This window comes from Scomber japonicus, chromosome 6 (genome assembly GCF_027409825.1).
Source record: "Scomber japonicus isolate fScoJap1 chromosome 6, fScoJap1.pri, whole genome shotgun sequence".
Lineage (NCBI taxonomy): Eukaryota > Metazoa > Chordata > Actinopteri > Scombriformes > Scombridae > Scomber > Scomber japonicus.
The window spans coordinates 37231553-37249803 of NC_070583.1; the positions used below are offsets into that span (position 1 = coordinate 37231553).

The window sequence follows — 18251 nt, forward strand, 5'->3', positions numbered from 1 at the left end:
CTCTGCATGTTTCATCAAAATCTGATCAGCTTGTCTCGAGTCTCTGTGAACGAGCTTCTCTTAATGGAGTTGTTGCTTTCGTCTCATTTCCAGGATCCCTGATAATTACATTAAACTACCAATAATGTAGGAAGCTGGATTCCATTTTAAAAAGGTGGATTTTCGCCTCGTCCTTCAGTTTTAAAAACAACCTGCTGCTATTCAGCTGTCTATTGAAAAGGCATTCAGCAGGTAAAAAAACACAGGGCACACAGTGAAAGAGGAGGGAAGAGGGGAAGGGAAGTAGAAAAATAATAATTAAAAAATAAAAAATCGTGGCAGACAACTACACGATCACCTCACTTTACTCTGTGGCAGAGAAACATAAAAAAAATGTAAAAAATAAAGTTTCAGAGGAGGCGGGGCACCAGGCGCAAGAAGGAAGGCAGAGATAAAGGAGAGGAGGAGGAAGAGGAAGAGGTCTGGGAGAACGTTTGTCAGTTTCAGAAAAACTTGTCGTCGATACGGAAGTGCGGTCGTGTGACGTCGTCCGGGTTGATGAAGACCGAGATGGATTTCCCAGGATTCTCCGTCACCAGCTGCTGGAGCTTCTTAGCCAGTCGGTCGTCTGGCTGGTTCTCTCCGCCGGCGTCCGACTGCGGCGACGGCAGGTTGTTGGAGCTGCCTCGCCACTGCAGTTCCACCGTCAGCCTGTTGGCGGCCTTGGCGTGCTCGATGGTAGTGCGGAGGTGCTCGGCCGGATCGGAGCGCACAGAGGAGAGTTTGCGGGCGTGCAGCATGGCCGTCTCGTCAGACAGGTGCTCCAGCATGTTGCACTGAGGGATGAAATAATTGGGACACATCTTGTTGACGAGGCAGTGCTGCAAGTCATCGATCAAACCCAGCAGGAAGTGGGCAGAGTAGTCGTCCTGCGACAGGTAGTTGGCGGGGAGGCGGTCGCAGGCCCACAGCATGATGCTGCGGAGGTGGTACGGGCTGATGGCTTTAGGGCGGGACAGCAGCTTGATAATAATGGCTTTACAGGCCTGGTACGCCTGCATCAGGCTGGTGGAGATGCACTTCTTCAGTTGCACTTCACTGCGAGCGAACGAAAGGCGCCACTCGTTCTCCTTGCGACCTTTGTAGGAGCACGCAGGGACGAGGTAGAAGCCACTGATCACCTCCTCCTCTGTGATCTTACCATCCCAGAAGTGATTCTCCATCAGCCAGCTCTGAGCCACAGCAGGCCAGCCTTTAAATGAAACCACGGGGACGATGTCGTACAGCATTCGGCTGCTGCCGACTCCCAGGATGACGGAGATGATTGTCCCATTTCTTTCCACCTTCTCCACCTTGGGCATGCCTCTCTGTGGCTTCTTCTGCACCTCCAGCAGCACCAGAGAGATGGACTGGTAGAACCAGTCGGCCACCAGCGTTGGCGAGAAGAAGTAGTTGGTGGTTCCATTGATGTGGTCGACAATAGTGCAGCAGTCCTTCCATTTGTTGATGGTCCCTTCGTCGAAGAGGCGGAGGCTGAGCCAGGAGTGGCCCAAAGCCGAGTGCCTCATGTCCAGGGTGACTGGCTGGTTACGGTCATGGAGTTTGAGTGCCGGGACCAGCAGGGTGAAGTCCATGTCGTAGTCTGTCCCGCGGGCATAGACGCTCAGCTCGTCCAGGTCCATATCAACCACACCTTCTCTAACGCCTCCCGACAAGAGGAGGTACTCATTGGCCACCGGGAGCTTCTGGTCCAACTTCTGGACCATTCCTGAGAGACAGAGGAGAACAGACATGACTACACAATCATACTATACACAAACAGAGACATAAAGTTATGATTTTTTGTGTAAGTATGTCTTGTTAAAGCATTGGTCCACTTAAAACCAAGAGCATGTCCTTGAGCAGGATCTGAACGTCAGAATTGGAGGGAAAGCGCCTAAAAACAAGCTCTCTGTTTTCATTCTTCACACAACTACTTCTGTCATTTTTCACATGAACAGAGAACAACACCGTGAATGTCTTTCAGAAAAGAGGTGATGCAAAAGAGAACTCAACCTCAACGAGTTTCCCTTTGTGACACCAAAATTTACAGCCAAGTCAATTCATTACAATGGAATCGCCCCAATCAGAGGTCAATTTAAACAACTGCATTTCAACTTTAATGATAAAACAAACAGTCTTAACGGAGCTATTTCGAGAAGATGTGTATAGAAGTTTTTGCTGTGAAGACCTTTGATGGGATTGGGCCCTTCAGAGGGGAAAGGGTACTGAGGATCTGAGGCAAAATACTGGGGCCTTCACGATTAAGGACAGTACCCTTATTTCCAGAGTCTGGAAGGAATTTGGAGGAATCTCTGCATTCACACATCCTGGCTACTGTAATCTGACTGATGACACATCTGCTACTCTGAGAAATATAAACATGTTCTTCTACAAAATATTTGTTTAAAATTGGACAAAAGAAGGAAAAGGTCATACAAGAACTTTGCCAGAATAAAATACAGTCTATAAACTATCTGATCAATGAATAAGTCAAAAAGATTATGACCAGACATTTGATGCCAACAGTTTGGATACTGTGTGATACGAACGCCTTTTGCTTGACTGGTTTATGATGCAGACATTAAATGAATCAAAACTATGCAGTCGGTGTGTGTGTGTTGCCCTTTAGAAACAACTTACAATCTAATGTAATAAAATAAAACACTGAAGTCTACAGCTTCAAAAAGGTTGGTTTGAATCACATCTCTGACACTTGGCAGAGGTGGAAGTTACTGCTGCTCGTTATTTGGTGGATCATGATGACGTAAGTGTTGCTTCCTCTGTCTTTTAAATCCACTAGAGCAGACGTGTCAAACTCATTTTGATGACAACAATCTGATCTGATGTGGGCCGGATCATTAAAGAGAAGGAAGGAAGGAAGGGAGGGAGGAAGGACGGAAGGAAGGAAGGATAGATGGAAGGAAGGGAAGAAGGAAGGAAGGACAGATGAAATGAAGGAATGAAGGAAGAAAGGGAGAAAGGGAGGGAGGGAGAAAGAAAGGAAGATAGGAAGGATAGAAGGACAGATGGAAGGAAGAAAGGGAGGAAGGACAGATGGAAGGAAAGAAGGAAGGACAGATGGAAGGAAGGAATGAAGGAAAGAAGGTAGGAAGGAAAGATGGAAGGAAGGAAGGAAGGTATGAAGGAAAGATGGAAGGAAGGAAGGACAGATGGAAGGAAGGAAAAGAACACAGGAAGGAAAGTGGGCCGGATTGCACCCCTCGGCGGGCCGGTTCTGGCCCACGGGCCTCATGTTTGACACCCCTGCACTAGAGTCTGGATCAGGAATGATTATTCTCTGGTCCATCGTGGAAGAGGTCAGACTGTCCTCTAGTCCCTTTCACATCCCATCTCTTTTTAACAAAGACTAATTTATGCGAGTCGAGTTTGGGTCAGTTTTGTTGAGGTCTGGGCCGTCTGACAGGTCATTGTGTTCAACAGTCGGACTGGAGCGGTCTGGTCCAGTTTTCCGCTCCGCTGAGCTAAAAGTGAAAAGACACAAACACTCTCTGGCTGGTGAGAGCATTCCTGTGCTGAAGTGAGGTGGACAGACTCAGTTTGGACCGGACAGACTCTTGTTCTGGCCCCTTTTCATTCATTTATTTAGTGTTTCCACTCGTCCTCTTTCATCAGCTTCATTTTTACAGAATGAAGGAAGGTAGGTAGGAAGGAAAGAAGGAAGGATGGAAGGAAGGTAGGTAGGTAGGAAGGAAAGAAGGAAGGAAGGTAGGTAGGAAGGAAGGAAGGAAAGGAAGGAACGTAGGTAAGATGGAAGGAAGGAAAGGAAGGAACGTAGGTAAGATGGAAGGAAGAAAGGAAGAAAAGGAGGAAGGAAGGTAGGAAGGAAGGAGGGAAGGAAGGATGGAAGAAAGGACAGAAGGGAGGAAAGATGGATGAACTCATCCTTTAAACCCATCAGATCATTCCTACAGCAGCCTGACAGAAATCACGTTGAGCTTCTGAGACGTTCTTTGACAGATTTCGTCAGTTTTCCCACATAAATATCTCGACTCTTGTCCTGGCCCCTTTTCATTCATTTATTTAGTGTTTCCACTCGTCCTCTTTCATCAGCTTCATTTTTACAGCGTCTCAGTTTAAACTCAACACATCAGGTACACTCTGATATTATTAAAAAACAGGCTGAGTGCAGATTACGAGAACGAGGCCCAAACCCAAAAACAATTTTATTCCCTGAAGGTCATCTTTTACACAATGCCTTTTATCAGCCTTAAAAGCTCGTTCAGCCTTCTACTGAATGTTTTAGAAGCTCCTTTGTCAGATTTCTTCACAAAAAACACTCTTAGTTCTTGCTCTGACCCACTGCTGTAGATCATGTTTCTATTTGTGTTTTATCTATTCGGTTGTATTGTTCGTGTTGTTGGAAGTATGAGCTGTTTGGTGGCAAATGAGTTTCTCCTCTAGAGGATTAATAAAGTTTCTCTAATCTAATTATAAACACATCAAAAGCAATACAGACTGAATTCTGCCTCTTAACCCTTAATTTCTGCATTTTGCACTGAGCTGCTGGGAACATTGTGATTCTTATTAATGTGTAATCATAGACTGTATATAAGAAACAGACGTAACATCCGTGACGTCACCCATTGGTTTGTGGACTGCTGCTCGGAAGCCAATAGTTTCGAATCTAGGCAGCGCCATCTTGAACCTTTCAGGTGCATTCTGGGAAAAAATGAACACGGATTCTACTTATATGGGCATGAGGCGGAGTCATGGACGGACGTATGGGCAGGACCAACGGCGGAGCGATTGGTTGCGAGGGCTGGATCTCAAGGACATTGGTCAATCAACCTGTCAATCAGGACGTAGCCACGCCCTAATGCATACCCTGCTTTATCGTCACATATAAAATCAGGGAGGCCAAAATGTCCCAAATGAACATCATACTGCATTGAAGAAGGCTTTAAACTAGCGATTGAGACCATAAACACATTTTGAAAACGTTTACTGAGGTTAGAAATCAAGTGAGAAGTTGGTGAATTCTCCATTGACTTGTATAGAGACGGTCGCCCCCTGGTGGCCTTTTGATAGAATGCAGCTCTAAGTTACTTCCGCATTGGCTTCTTTTCAGAGGACAGGAACTCCCCGCCTGTGTGTAATATGCTGTCTGTCTGTCTGTTGGGCTTCTCATTCTGGCCTGAAACTTGTTTTCCAAGTTGTACCAAAAACTAATTCCACTGACTCGGGTCAAACGGTCAATACCGGGATCTCCATGTCCCCAAACAACAGAATCCAACCAATCACCCGACAGTCAGATCATTGATCAGGTGACTAATCAGACATCATGACCTCAAACTGCCGTCAAACAACAACCAAACTAACAAACAGTCTGGGAACGACCGACTTTGGGTTAAAATGTGGGTTAATCCCGTAGAGTTTGTGCCCAGCAGGAAATAAAACCTGTGTGTTGTGGTCATAGGTCATTAATAATAATAATAATCATCCATCTTCCAGATTTGGTCCGGGGGGCAGACACTTATTTTATGGGAATTATGGCCTCATTTAAATGAAACTATACCTAATTTTTTAGTTAAAAAAGCAGAAATTATTAATTATTTTAACGTAATTTAGACCTGTTTGCCATGGGAGACCCTACCAGGGGCATAAAAGCCCCCGACAACTGAGCCATGTCAGGTCATTGGGATACGCAAACCCCTCCACCACGATAAGGTAGTAGATCAGGGAGGGGCTGTACCAAAGTAAATGTCTTATTAGTCTTTTTATGTCTCCTTTTGGTAGTTTTTAGGTTTTGTTAGTCTATTTTTTATCACTGTTTGGAGAAAAAACAGCTCCTATCACACATTATCATGTCCTATTTTACCTAAGACATGAAAATAGAACATAGACATAATGATGGAAATGTTATTTTATATGTAAAGGTAAAATGAGCAGAACTTTCTGGAAGTGTGGGGTTTATTGTATAACCATTAGATCCATCAGTCTTCACTGCTACATCATGAAAAGACTCTGACTTGAGTAAAGTTGAATCAGTACTTCTACTTTTACCAGAGTCTTTCTTTTACACAAGTATCTGAACTTCTGCTTAATATAAATACAGAATGGAAGAAGCTTTAATCACCTCTGCTGTGGAGCATTAAACCTGAAACTGAAGAGCAGAAAAAGCTACGATGGAGTATTAGGGGAAATTACCAGAATAAAGTAGTAATTTTACATTAAAATGAGGAATGTTGAGCATCTTGTGAAGTTATACTTTGGTATCAGTTTCACAAATAAGAACATATTTAATCTTTTGGCACATCAGTATCACATGGAAACTAAAAGACTGACTTTGCTCTTATCATCTCTTTACTTTACAAACTTTCACAGCCAATGGTTTTAAAGGATTCTAACTTGTTGTTTGCTTTTAGTTCAGTGTTGAAGGATCTTTGGTGCTATTTTTGCATTCGTTATCAAAGACAGCTGTTTAATTCTCATACAGCAGTTCAGTGACCTGTTTTACGTGGATATAAAGACGGGAACTGAACGAGTGGTGTCAGACTGCATCTTGTTGTCTAAAGAGGTGATATTTCACAATGAGGCGTGCTGCAGCTTTTCTGGCGTTGCTGCTCTGCCTGTACTGGACGAGGGCTCAGGGTGAGAGTGGAGGGCTGACAGGGAATGACATCACTCAGACGGAGATTCAGTCTGAGATCCTGGGAGTCAAATCAACCAGTGATCAGACCAACATCAGCCCTGACATCTGGGCTGAGCTGAAGGAGCTGAGAGACATGGCCATCGAACACAGTGTGGAGCTGAGGAAGCTGGAGCAGGAGAATACAGGTTCATTCACATAGTGATCAACACATTCATGCAATGTTCACATAGACATTACTTTTAGGAGTAATTTACTGCTTTTATTCCAGCCATACAGACCAGACTGACAGCCAGTGAATACAAGAATGCAGGTAGATATTTATATTTTATACAATAATATAAAATGAATTTATGTTTCTGGTTATTTTTCTTGTCAAACTTCTTTAACATGTTTACTGATATTCATATCTAAGATTCAAAATAAAGCTTTTACTGAAAAACTTTAAATGTATTCACAGTTTTGGAAAATGTGGTCAAAGAGCTCCAGAGAGAGAACACAGGTAAGCTACGACAATCAATAACATGTAAAAACTTTTCTTTTTTTATGTATGCTACCAATGATAATACATTTATTTGATATTAATGTGTTGTTCAGGATGAACCTTTGCCAGTTTTAATTCCCAAAATGACTGAAGAGAAGTCAAAAGATATTTATCTTCTTAGGAGAGATACATTCAATATGAGATTTTGAATCTGGCTGTTGATTAATTATGAATTTGATTATGAATTTTGCCTTCTATTGCAGATCTTCTAGACAGAGTAACTTCATTTGAAGATAAGAACAACGGTCAGTCTCCATAGTGATCATGTTAACAACTTGAAATCTGCTGACTATAAACATACTTCACAATAATATCAATGTTAAATGTGTTGACAGTGTTGGAGGCCAGAATGAACGCCAGTGAAAACGAGGTGGAGGAGCTCAAGATACAGAGTGCAGGTAAACTGATTATATCATTATTAAAGTCTGTGTAAAGTAAGAATAAATGTGTGTTCTGAGTTTGACATACCACAGAAAAGTGTGTTGTAAACCACCCTGCCAAATTTGAATGATTAAAAAAATCGCCAAATATATGAAATTAGGCTTCAAAGTTGTGTAAAACCACAGACTGTTTAGAAGAAAACTATTTTTCTCTGCTACCAAACGCTGTGGGCGTTCCCGCCGAGTTCACTGAAGCCCCGCCCCCTACCAAGTGTCGCCTGTCAATCAAAGTCACCACCTCTACCAGAAACATGGACGCTACGTCTGAGAGCTTTCTGCTGCTAACTCAGCTGCTAGCTCGGCGGCTAACTCAGCTAACTGTAGACTGTAGTAGTAGTAGTGTGTGCTGAATGTATTTATACCTCTACAGCAGCAGGGGCGGGTTTATGCTAATCACTAAATCCTGAACACAGAAATCTTGAAACACAGTTTGTGAAGCCTAGCTCCACAATTCAAATCTAAATGGTTGAAATGCTTTTTACCCTTTTTTAGAAATACATTTATGACCTATTAAATGTGTTTAGAAGAAAATGTCTGAATTCACTTTACACAGTCTTAAGAACAGCAGTAAACTGCAAATTACACAGCTGCTAGTTTATTAGCTACACAGTTATGTAGATTATCTCCTTTAAAATAAAAATGTTGAATGTGTTCACAGATGTGATGACCAGATTGAAAATCTGTGAAACCGAGGTGGAGGAGCTCAAGAGACAGAATGCAGGTAAACTGCTTATATCATTATTAATACAATACAATTTGTTCATCAACTGTTTATAAGTGGAGCTATTGTTTTCCTCTATGTGAATCTTCTCACATCCACACAGACCAACCAAAGGTGGCGTTCTCACTTGGTCTCACTGACAGCGGACTAATTGGACCCTTCAATACTGCCACCACACTTAAGTTCAGTAAAGTCTTCACCAACTTTGGTCAGGTCTACAATCCATCTACAGGTACTCACCTCTTTCTGCTACACACACAAATGAACTATTATAATGTAATGAACTCATTTTAATTTGTTTGTTAGATGTTTTAATATGTATTCATTGTTATAGCTTTCACTCCATCTTTTGTAATGACTTTTTTCTCCACTATGGCTCCAGCTGCACACTGGAGACATTTCTCTTTGAATTGGCTCTTTTAAGATTTCACCTATTTGGCCTTTTACAGTACATCATAACACTTTTAATGGAGTTTCTCTGTGTCCTCTCAGAGGGTTTGAGCCAGGCCGTTGGTTCTTTGCCAGCATTGAGTCATGCGTGTGATTTTGTGTTATGTAATTACATTTCATGTGGTGACTGATAAGGTTCTCATGATGAAGTGAGTTTGTCGTTTATGCAGTTTTGTGAAACCTTTTGAAAAAACTTTGCACAGACATTTACAGAGTTACAGAGAAAACACAAGAGAATGATTTGTTCTGCAAAGGCTTTGAGAGGCTTTTGCTCTGTTTTAAGGTGCTCACTTATATCTCTCTGTTATATCACTTTCTATAAACCTTATGGGATGCAAACTGACTCACTGAATGTGTAACTGAGAGCTCTCAACTTTTACAGACTATACAGTCTCTGAGTAATGTGATGTTAACAAAGCAAGAGCACTGAACAACTATTCCTTCAGATTAGACAAACCCACTTACAGCAGCCTGACCAAAGTATTGAGAAGCAACAGCGTACTGAACTCAGAGAAGAGGTAGTTCAACAGCAGGAAAAAGCTTCACTGATTTTCTCCTCTGTTGCAGGTGTCGTCACAGCCCCAGTCAGCGGAGCCTACTACTTCTCATTCACTACAGTGGATATCCGGAATAAAGTATACAGGCAGATTTTTCTCTATCACAATGACAAGAGAGTGTTGTACAGTTATAATTACAATGCAAATGATGACGAGGAAAGTGTTTCTAATTCACTGGTTCTTCAGCTGGAAAAGGGGGATGTGGTCTACCTGGTTTTAGCTGCTGGCGATAGTGTATACGATGATACTGATAATCATACTTCCTTTAATGGATTTCTGCTTTTTCCACTGTGAGACTCAAACATGAGAATTGATTTACCCCCAAATGTTTGGCATAGTGTATAAACAAGTCATACAGTATTCATGTGTATATGAAAGGATGCACATTGTTGCTGTGTTGACTTTGCTCTGCAACAAACTACATATGAAATAAAAGAATGAATATGAGGTTAAAGTGCTGTCTCTGACTTTAATTTGGGGATATTTAAACCTGAGTCTGGGAAAACCAACACATACACACAAAAAGATCAGACAATGAAATCCCATTTATCAACTCATTAGTTCAAATGATGATCTGATGATAATTCAGCATTAAAGGATAGCTTCACAATTGTTCATGTCTGTTTTAAAACAGCAGTCAGGTGCTTATATGAAGACTGAAAGAGGTTTCCTTCACTGAAATCATTCCTCCTTTTCATGCTGGCTAATAAAACATCTTCTTCAAATGTGCTTTTGATGAAAGTGATGAAGGACCAAAATCCAGTGTGTTCAGTGTTCACACAGTTATTTTGTGCTAAAGTGCATTTAAAAGTAGATGATCAGCTTCTATTGAGCTTCAGCAGTGTGAGTTATTATATCAAGTGATATCTGACACATTTACAGACACCCTCCCCTACATTTAAGAGTAGGCTTAAAACTTTCCTTTGTGATAAAGCTTATAGTTAGGGCTCTTAGAGCTCTTAGCTTATGCTGCTATAGGCTTAGACTGCTGGGCGACTCCCATGATGCACTGAGCTCCTCTCTCCTCCTCCCTCTCTCTCTCTATCCATCCATCCATCTATATCCATTAACATTCATGTTCTATTAATGCATTCAATAAGCTAAACTTCTTGCCCGGAGTTGTCTGTGCTTTCTGGTCTCACAGGTAATCTGGGCCTGTAGACGTCCGGATGACAGATTCCAGTCCCGGACCTTCTAGCTTCATTGTTGATTTTCATTGTTGAATTTCATTGTGTGTCCTCTATCCTTCCTCTCTTTCCTCTCCTTCCTCTTCCTCTCTCTCCTCTCCTTCCTCCCTCTCTCCTCTCCTTCCTCTCAACTCCAACCGGTCGAGGCAGATGTTCTCCCACTCTGAGTCTGGTTCTGAGGGTTCTTCCTGTTAAAGGGACTTTTTTCTCTCCACTGTGTCTCATGTGGGAATGTTGGGTCTCTTTTAAGTTAAAACCTGAAGAGTTCGGTTTAGACCTGCTCTATGTGGAAAGAGCCTTGAGATGACTCTGTTGTGATTTGGTGCTTTATAAATAAAGATTGATTGATTGAATAATATCTCCTGATTGGCTGCTGACAGCTCCTCAGGTGATGATCACACTGGACAGCCAGAGTTCATTCAGGGTTACGGGTCGTTTCGGACATCAAGCCCCTAAATTAACACAAATTACACCACAGACCCCAACGTGATGAGATTCTTGCTTTCAGTGTAATCACACATTCTGTCACATTCTGTTACTTATGGATGAAATCATAGTGAAAGTACATTGTAGTGGCTAAGCCTAACACTTAAAGCCACCGAGGGGCTGCATAGACAGGCTAAAGAGTAATCGACGCGCTGGCTACTGCACTATTATAACCAGGCGGGGAGTTCCTGTCCTCTGAAAAGAAGCCAATGCGGAAGTAACTTAGAGCTGCATTCTATCAAAAGGCCACCAGGGGGCGACCGTCTCTATACAAGTCAATGGAGAATTCACCAACTTCTCACTTGATTTCTAACCTCAGTAAACGTTTTCAAAATGTGTTTATGGTCTCAATCGCTAGTTTAAAGCCTTCTTCAATGCAGTATGATGTTCATTTGGGACATTTTGGCCTCCCTGATTTTATATGTGACGATAAAGCAGGCTACGTGGCTACGTTGTGATTGACCAATGTCCTTGAGATCCAGCCCTCGCAACCAATCGCAGCCTCCCCGCTCCGCCGTTGGTCCCGCCCATACTTCCGCCCATGACTCCGCCTCATGCCCATATAAGTAGAATCCGTGTTCTTTTTTTCCCAGCATGCACCTGAAATTTTCAAGATGGCGCTGCCTAGATTCGATACTATTGGCTTCCGAGCAGCAGTCCACAAACCAATGGGTGACGTCACGGATGTTACGTCCATTTCTTTTATACAGTCTGTGATTATAACTTGTGTCTAATGAAACAAACAGCTTCCGGATTTGCTTCTTCATTTGATGCGTTCTTTATTTCTCACCGTTTCAATGATCTTCAATATTATGCAAGTATTCATTGCCAGTGCATATAACCCTTAAACAGACAACGTGCACCAGGAGATACAGAAACTCTTTCTTCCTTCCTTCCTTCCTTCCTTCCTTCCTTCCTTCCTTCCTCCCTTCCTTCTTCCTCCCTTCCTTCCTTCTTCCCTCCCTTCCATCCTTCCTTCCTTCCTCCCTCCCTCCTTTCCTTCCTTCTTCCTCCCTCCCTCCCTTCCTTCCTTCCTCCCTCCCTCCTTTCCATCCTTCCTCCCTCCCTTCCTTCCTTCCTCCCTCCCTCCTTCCTTTCCTTCCTTCTTCCTCCCTTCCTTCCCTTTCTCCCTCCTTTCCTTCCTTTCTCCCTCCTTTCCTTCCTACCTTCCTTCCTTCCTTCCTTCCTCCTACCTTCCTTCCTTTTTCCCTCCTTCCTTCCTTCCTTCCTTCTTTCCTTCCTTCCTTCCTTCCTTACTTTAAGTGCAAATGACATAACTAGTAAGGCCTGTTTAAGGGTTAAAGTCCATTCAGCTGTGTCACATACAACAAAACAAACGTGACGGAGCCTGGAGCGGTCGAAAAACTGTGCGCTCATCCGTCCAGCAACACCGGACACCTGACAGAAAGTTCCTACCTATAAAGAAACGTACACCCAACACCATGAGGACACCTACTGGCCCAGTTTGGTACCTTCAAACACATTCACATAGAAATGGCTCCTACATACATTATTCCTCTCTTTCCTGGCGTTCACTCTGACAATCATTGGTTGAGGAAGCTTAAACATTCACAATGGAGAGCAGAAATGAGCAAAAAGACGAATCCCCTCCTTCCTCGTCTCCGTTTCTGTCACAGTGAAGGAATTTTAAAGACTGTGACATGAACACATATCTACTTGATTTGACTCATTCAGACGCTGAAGCTTCATATTAGCTTCAGATCCAACTTTTAAATCCATGTTTCTACAGAAGGAGGACTGTGGATTTAGGTGGCTGGGAGGAAGGAAGGAAGGAATGAAAGAAAGGTGGGAGGGAGGAAGGAAGGAAGGAAAGAGAGAAGCAGGACTGTGGATTTAAGGAAGGAAGGAAGGATAGATGGAAGGAAGGAAGGTAGGTAGGTAGGTCTGTAGGAAGGAAGGACAGAAGGAAGGAAGGTAGGTAGGTAGGAAGGAAGGATAGATGGAAGGAAGGAAGGAAGGTAGATAGGTAGGTAGGAAGGAAGGAAGGACAGAAGGAAGGAAAAGTGGGAGGGAGAAAGGAAGGAAAGGAAGAAAGGTAGGAAGAAAGGTAGGAAGGAAAGAAGGAAGGATAGAAGGTAGGAAGGAAAGATGGAAGGAAGGAAGGAAAGATGGAAGGAAGGTAGGTAGGTAGGAAGGAAGGAAGAAAGGTAGGAAGGAAGAAAGAAAGGACAGAAGGAAGGGAGGGAGGAAAGGAAGGGAGGTAGGAGGGAGGGAGGAAAGAAAGAGAAGGAGGGAGGAAAGAAGGAAGAGAAAAAGGAAGGAAGGAGGGAAGGAAAGATGGAAGGAAGGAAGGAAGGAAGGTAGGAAAGATGGATAAACTCGTCCTTTAAACCCTTCAGATCATCTCTACAGCAGCCTGACAGAAATCACGTCGAGCTTCAGAGACGTTCTTTGACAGATTTCGTCAGTTTGTCCACATAAATATCTCGAGTGTGACGGATGACGAGCTGTGAGAACATCAGCAGACTCTGTACTTCCTGTCTGGACGTTTACGGCTCTGTTTCCTTTCAGTTAGAGATCCGACAGACAGATCAGTGAAGGTGGAGTCGAGTTCATCTGCACAACAGCCAACAACTGAACATGTAATGACTGAATGTGACAGTCAGAGGCTTCTTCCCGGTGTGTGTGTGTGTGTGTGTGTGTGTGCACGTTTTTCTATCCTGGTGGGGACCAAAACCTGACATATTACTAACCCTGTGGGGACAGACTCCTGGTTTCCATGGGAACGAGCATTGGAATCAATAGCAAACAGCCTCCTGATAGGCCCGGTCCCCACAGGGTTGGTTTTCCTGACTGTGTGTGAACTCTGGGGTTCACACACACGGTACTGCAGTGCACTAATTTCCCTGGTGGGGACCTTTTCCTGACAAAGTGTGTAAGTGTGTATATTAGCATGTTAGCCTCGTATTATAATGTTAGCTTAGCGATTAGCCCCCTGGCTAACTAGATTATTATATGCAGTGTTAATGGTTAGGGTCAGGGTTTCAATCCAACATTTGTTCAAATACTGAATATGAACTGCACTGTAGGTAACAGTGATGTCAATTATATGCTAATAGACGTTGGCATTATGGGTCCCAACGAGGGGGGCAAAATTCAGGTTTCAAATTTATGTGAGTTTTTGATATTTCAAGTCATTTCCTTGTTCAAACAGAATTATGATGAATTTAGGAGTTAAAATGACGTCTCTAGACCCTTTAGAAAGGCTGGACCCCACAGGACATCAGCCAGTCAGGGTCCCCACGAGGTAGTAAAAGCGTGTACGAGTGTGTGTGTGTGTGTGTGTGTGTGTGTGTTATTTTAATCCAGGTCTTGGAGGAGATCCAGCTTTATAATGAAACTCTGTTTTCACTCATCAGACCTCCACATTCCTCCACGTTTCCTCTCAGAGCGTTTCGCTGACCTCGCTCTGTCAGGACGAACTTTGTCTCAAACGTCATGAAGTCGACGCGACGACCAACACGTTAAATATCAAATGTGACGTCATCATTAAAATGAGAAGCTAGCTGGCTCGTTTATTCATCAATCAAATCATCATTTTAGTTTTTCCTGTGGAAACATGGATTTAAAAGTTGATCCATCTTTCCTCCCTTCCTTCCTTCTGTCCTCCCTTCCTTCCTACCTACCTTCCTTTCATCTTACCTACGTTCCTTCCTCTCCTACCTTCCATCCTTCCTTCTTTCCTTCCTTCCTTCCATCCTTCCTATCTTTCTTCCTTTCCTTCCTATCCTTCTTCCTACCTTTCTTCCTTTCCTCCCTTTCTTTCTTTTTTCCATCTGTCAGATGGAAGGAACGAAGGAAGCAAAACAAGATGGAAAGGAAAGATGGAAAAAAGAAGGAAAGGGAGGAAGGACAGATGGAAGGAAGGAAGAAAGGGAGGAAGGACAGATGGAAGGAAGGAAGATGGGAAGGAAAGATGGAAGAAAGGGAGGAAGGAAGGAAGAAAGGGAGGAAGGAAGGAAGAAAGGGAGGAAGGACAGATGGAAGGAAGGAAGATGGGAAGGAAAGATGGAAGGAAGGAAGGAAGGAAGAAAGAAAGAAAGAAAGGAAGGAAGGACAGATAGAAGGAAGGAAGGAAAGAAGAGGAAAAAAGAAGGAAGGAAGGAAGGAAGGAAGGAAGGAAGGAAAGAAAACAAGACAGGAAGGAAAGAAGGAAGGAAGGACGCTGACTCCTGCAGGTAAAGACTAAAACTAACCACTATTTTCATTATCTCTATTCATTAATCAGTTGTTTGGTCATTCCTTCAAAATAAAAGAAAATATGTAAATGAGCTTTTTATTGCATACTGAGCTTTTATTCTCTGTGTGAGATCAGAGCCGCAACTAGTGATTATTTTAATTACTGGTTTCATTGTTTGGTTTATAAACGTCCTCAAATGTCTCAAAGATATTCCCTTAATCATTTTAGATTCTGACTCAAATCATGAAAGAGAAATATCTAGAGAGAACGAGACGAGACCGACGAGACGTTAAAATATAAAAACTGTTTTCATCACCAAGCTGCTGAAAGTACTAGTACCTCAAACTGTACTAGAGTAAAGTACAAGTACCTCAAACTGTACTACAGTAAAGTACAAGTACCTCTAACTGCACTACAGTAAAGTACAAGTACCTCAAACTGTACTACAGTAAAGTACAAGTACCTCTAACTGTACTACAGTAAAGTACTAGTACCTCTAACTGTACTACAGTAAAGTACTAGTACCTCTAACAGTACTACAGTAAAGTACTAGTACCTCAAACTCTCACAGGTATCTGTATTTAACCAGGGGCCTTGAACTCATCACGCTCTCCACCTGTGTGGCAGGTGAAGCTTCTACAGGTTTAATAAATACTGATTCATCATCACTGCTGTTTACTGTCAAAATCACACACACACACACACACACACACACACACACACACACACACACACACCTGAGGCAGATGCTCCGTTACATCAGACACATGACGTCAAATATTCAGTGAAATAACGTTTAGTTTAGTTTAGTTTAGTTTCACAAGCTCAGACTTTAAAGAGATTAATGAGAATGACACACACACACACACACACACACACACACAGTAACAGTAACACACACACACACAGACACACAGCAAATCACACAGTAAATCACACACACAGTTACACACACAAACACAGTAACACACACACGGGTTGTGTGATTTACTGTGTGCAAGTGTGTTACTGTGTGTGTGTGCATTTCTTGTATAGAGTCTATGGTGTGCAGGTGTAGTCTGCAGGGCGTCCCCCCTCCCCGTTACCGGAGACAAACACCGTTACCGTTACCCCTCCCCTCCCTGGTGTGTGTGTGTGTGTGTGTGTGTGTGTGTGTGTGTTACTCACCCAGCATGGAGAAGATGAAGTCCTTGGCCGTGTGTATCTCCAGGGCTCGCTGGTCGTCGTACTCCCGCTGGTCGTGCTTGCTGAACTCCTGGATGAGCCGGTTCAGATCCTCCATGCGGGCCGCCGACCTGAAGTCGAGCTCGGGGCCGCCGTGAGGAAGCCTCGCGCCGGCCGCCGTGGGGCTGTTCCCCGCTGAACCGGCCCGACCGGAGAGAGCAGGGGCCGCCATCAGGTTACTGCTGCTGCTGCTGCTGCTGCTGGGCTGATCCGAGCCGAGCCGAGCCAGGACAAACACAACCACCGGAAACACCTGCTGCACTTCCGATGCCCTCAGCCTTTCAAAGTAAAAGAGAGTGTTTTTCCTTCTTTGTGGATTTTTTTTTAGGCGAAAATGTGTCATTAGCGCCTCCTACTGGATTATAATGAGGCTCCATCCTACTGTCTACTATATTCAATTCTTCTTAATTCAAGTTTGAGATATAATACATGTACCTCAAACTACTACAGTAAAGTACAAGTACCTCAAACTGTAAAGTACTAGTACCTCAAACTGTACTACAGTAAAGTACAAGTACCTCAAACTGTAAAGTACTAGTACCTCAAACTGTACTACAGTAAAGTACAAGTACCTCAAACTGTAAAGTACTAGTACCTCAAACTGTACTACAGTAAAGTACAAGTACCTCAAACTGTAAAGTACTAGTACCTCAAACTGTACTACAGTAAAGTACTAGTACCTCAAACTACTACAGTAAAGTACTAGTACCTCAAACTGTACTACAGTAAAGTACAAGTACCTCAAACTGCACTACAGTAAAGTACTAGTACCTCAAACTACTACAGTAAAGTACTAGTACCTCAAACTGTACTACAGTAAAGTACAAGTACCTCAAACTGTACTACAGTAAAGTACTAGTACCTCAAACTGTACTACAGTAAAGTACAGGTACCTCAAACTACTACAGTAAAGTGCTAGTACCTCAAACTGTACTACAGTAAAGTACTAGTACCTCAAACTGTACTACAGTAAAGTACAAGTACCTCAAACTACTACAGTAAAGTACTAGTACCTCTAACTATACTACAGTATAGTACTAGTATCTCAAACTGTACTACAGTAAAGTACTAGTACCTCAAACTGTACTACAGTAAAGTACAAGTACCTCAAACTACTACAGTAAAGTACTAGTACCTCTAACTATACTACAGTATAGTACTAGTATCTCAAACTGTACTACAGTAAAGTACTAGTACCTCAAACTGTACTACAGTATTTATTTTAGGCAGTTTGCATCTAAACTATATCATTAGCGCCTTCTACTGGATTATAATAAGACTCCATTCTACTGTCTACCTTAAATTATTATAAGCTATATAATATATAATAATATATATTATATAAAATCAAATTAAAATAGCATGATAAATGGATCCTGACCAATATTATTAGCCGATATTGGCCCATCACTGATATATCAGTATCGGCACATATGTTGATATTTTTAAAAATTCTTTAAAGTGAAATAGGCAATATTTTTTACACATTTTATTCTTCTTCTTAATTCAAGTTTGAGATATTATATACACACAATGTTAATTCATCAGTCGGGCCCTATTAATAATACATTAGTACTATATTCTACTATTAAACTTAAAGTTATTACAGATTAAACAAAACAAAGTAAAATAAATTGAGACATTTTGTGACTTTGATTGATTTGCTCTGATTTTATTTTACTTTGAAAGTCATGTGTGCGGCCTGTCTCAGTACTTCCGGTGCGACTTTTTTAATCCTAGGACGGCGAAGTCATTTTTCGCCCTACTCTGCCTCTGATTGGCTGATATCAGTTAGATTTACCTTTGAGGA

The 18251-nt window shown here is 42.4% G+C and overlaps 1 protein-coding gene across 1 annotated transcript; it reads right to left on the reverse strand.

Annotated features, from left to right (window-relative positions):
• Positions 1 to 416: 416 nt before the first annotated feature.
• Positions 417 to 16682, reverse strand: LOC128360952 (nucleotidyltransferase MB21D2). Its single transcript, XM_053321512.1, has 2 exons — positions 16385 to 16682; positions 417 to 1747 (listed from the first exon to the last, which is right to left on the reverse strand). Exons 1-2 carry the CDS (start codon positions 16611 to 16613, stop codon positions 483 to 485), a joined length of 1494 nt encoding a protein of 497 aa, XP_053177487.1. The 5' UTR covers positions 16614 to 16682; the 3' UTR covers positions 417 to 482.
• Between the last annotated feature and the right edge of the window lie 1569 nt (positions 16683 to 18251).

Excerpts from the sequence above, each read along its gene's own strand:
- LOC128360952 (XM_053321512.1), bottom strand. The coding sequence starts at position 16,613 with ATGGCGGCCCCTGCTCTCTCCGGTCGGGCCGGTTCAGCGGGGAACAGC. Across the intron at positions 1,748-16,384 it reads CTTCATCTTCTCCATGCTGG|GAATGGTCCAGAAGTTGGAC; the intron begins GTGAGTAACACA and ends TCTGTCTCTCAG.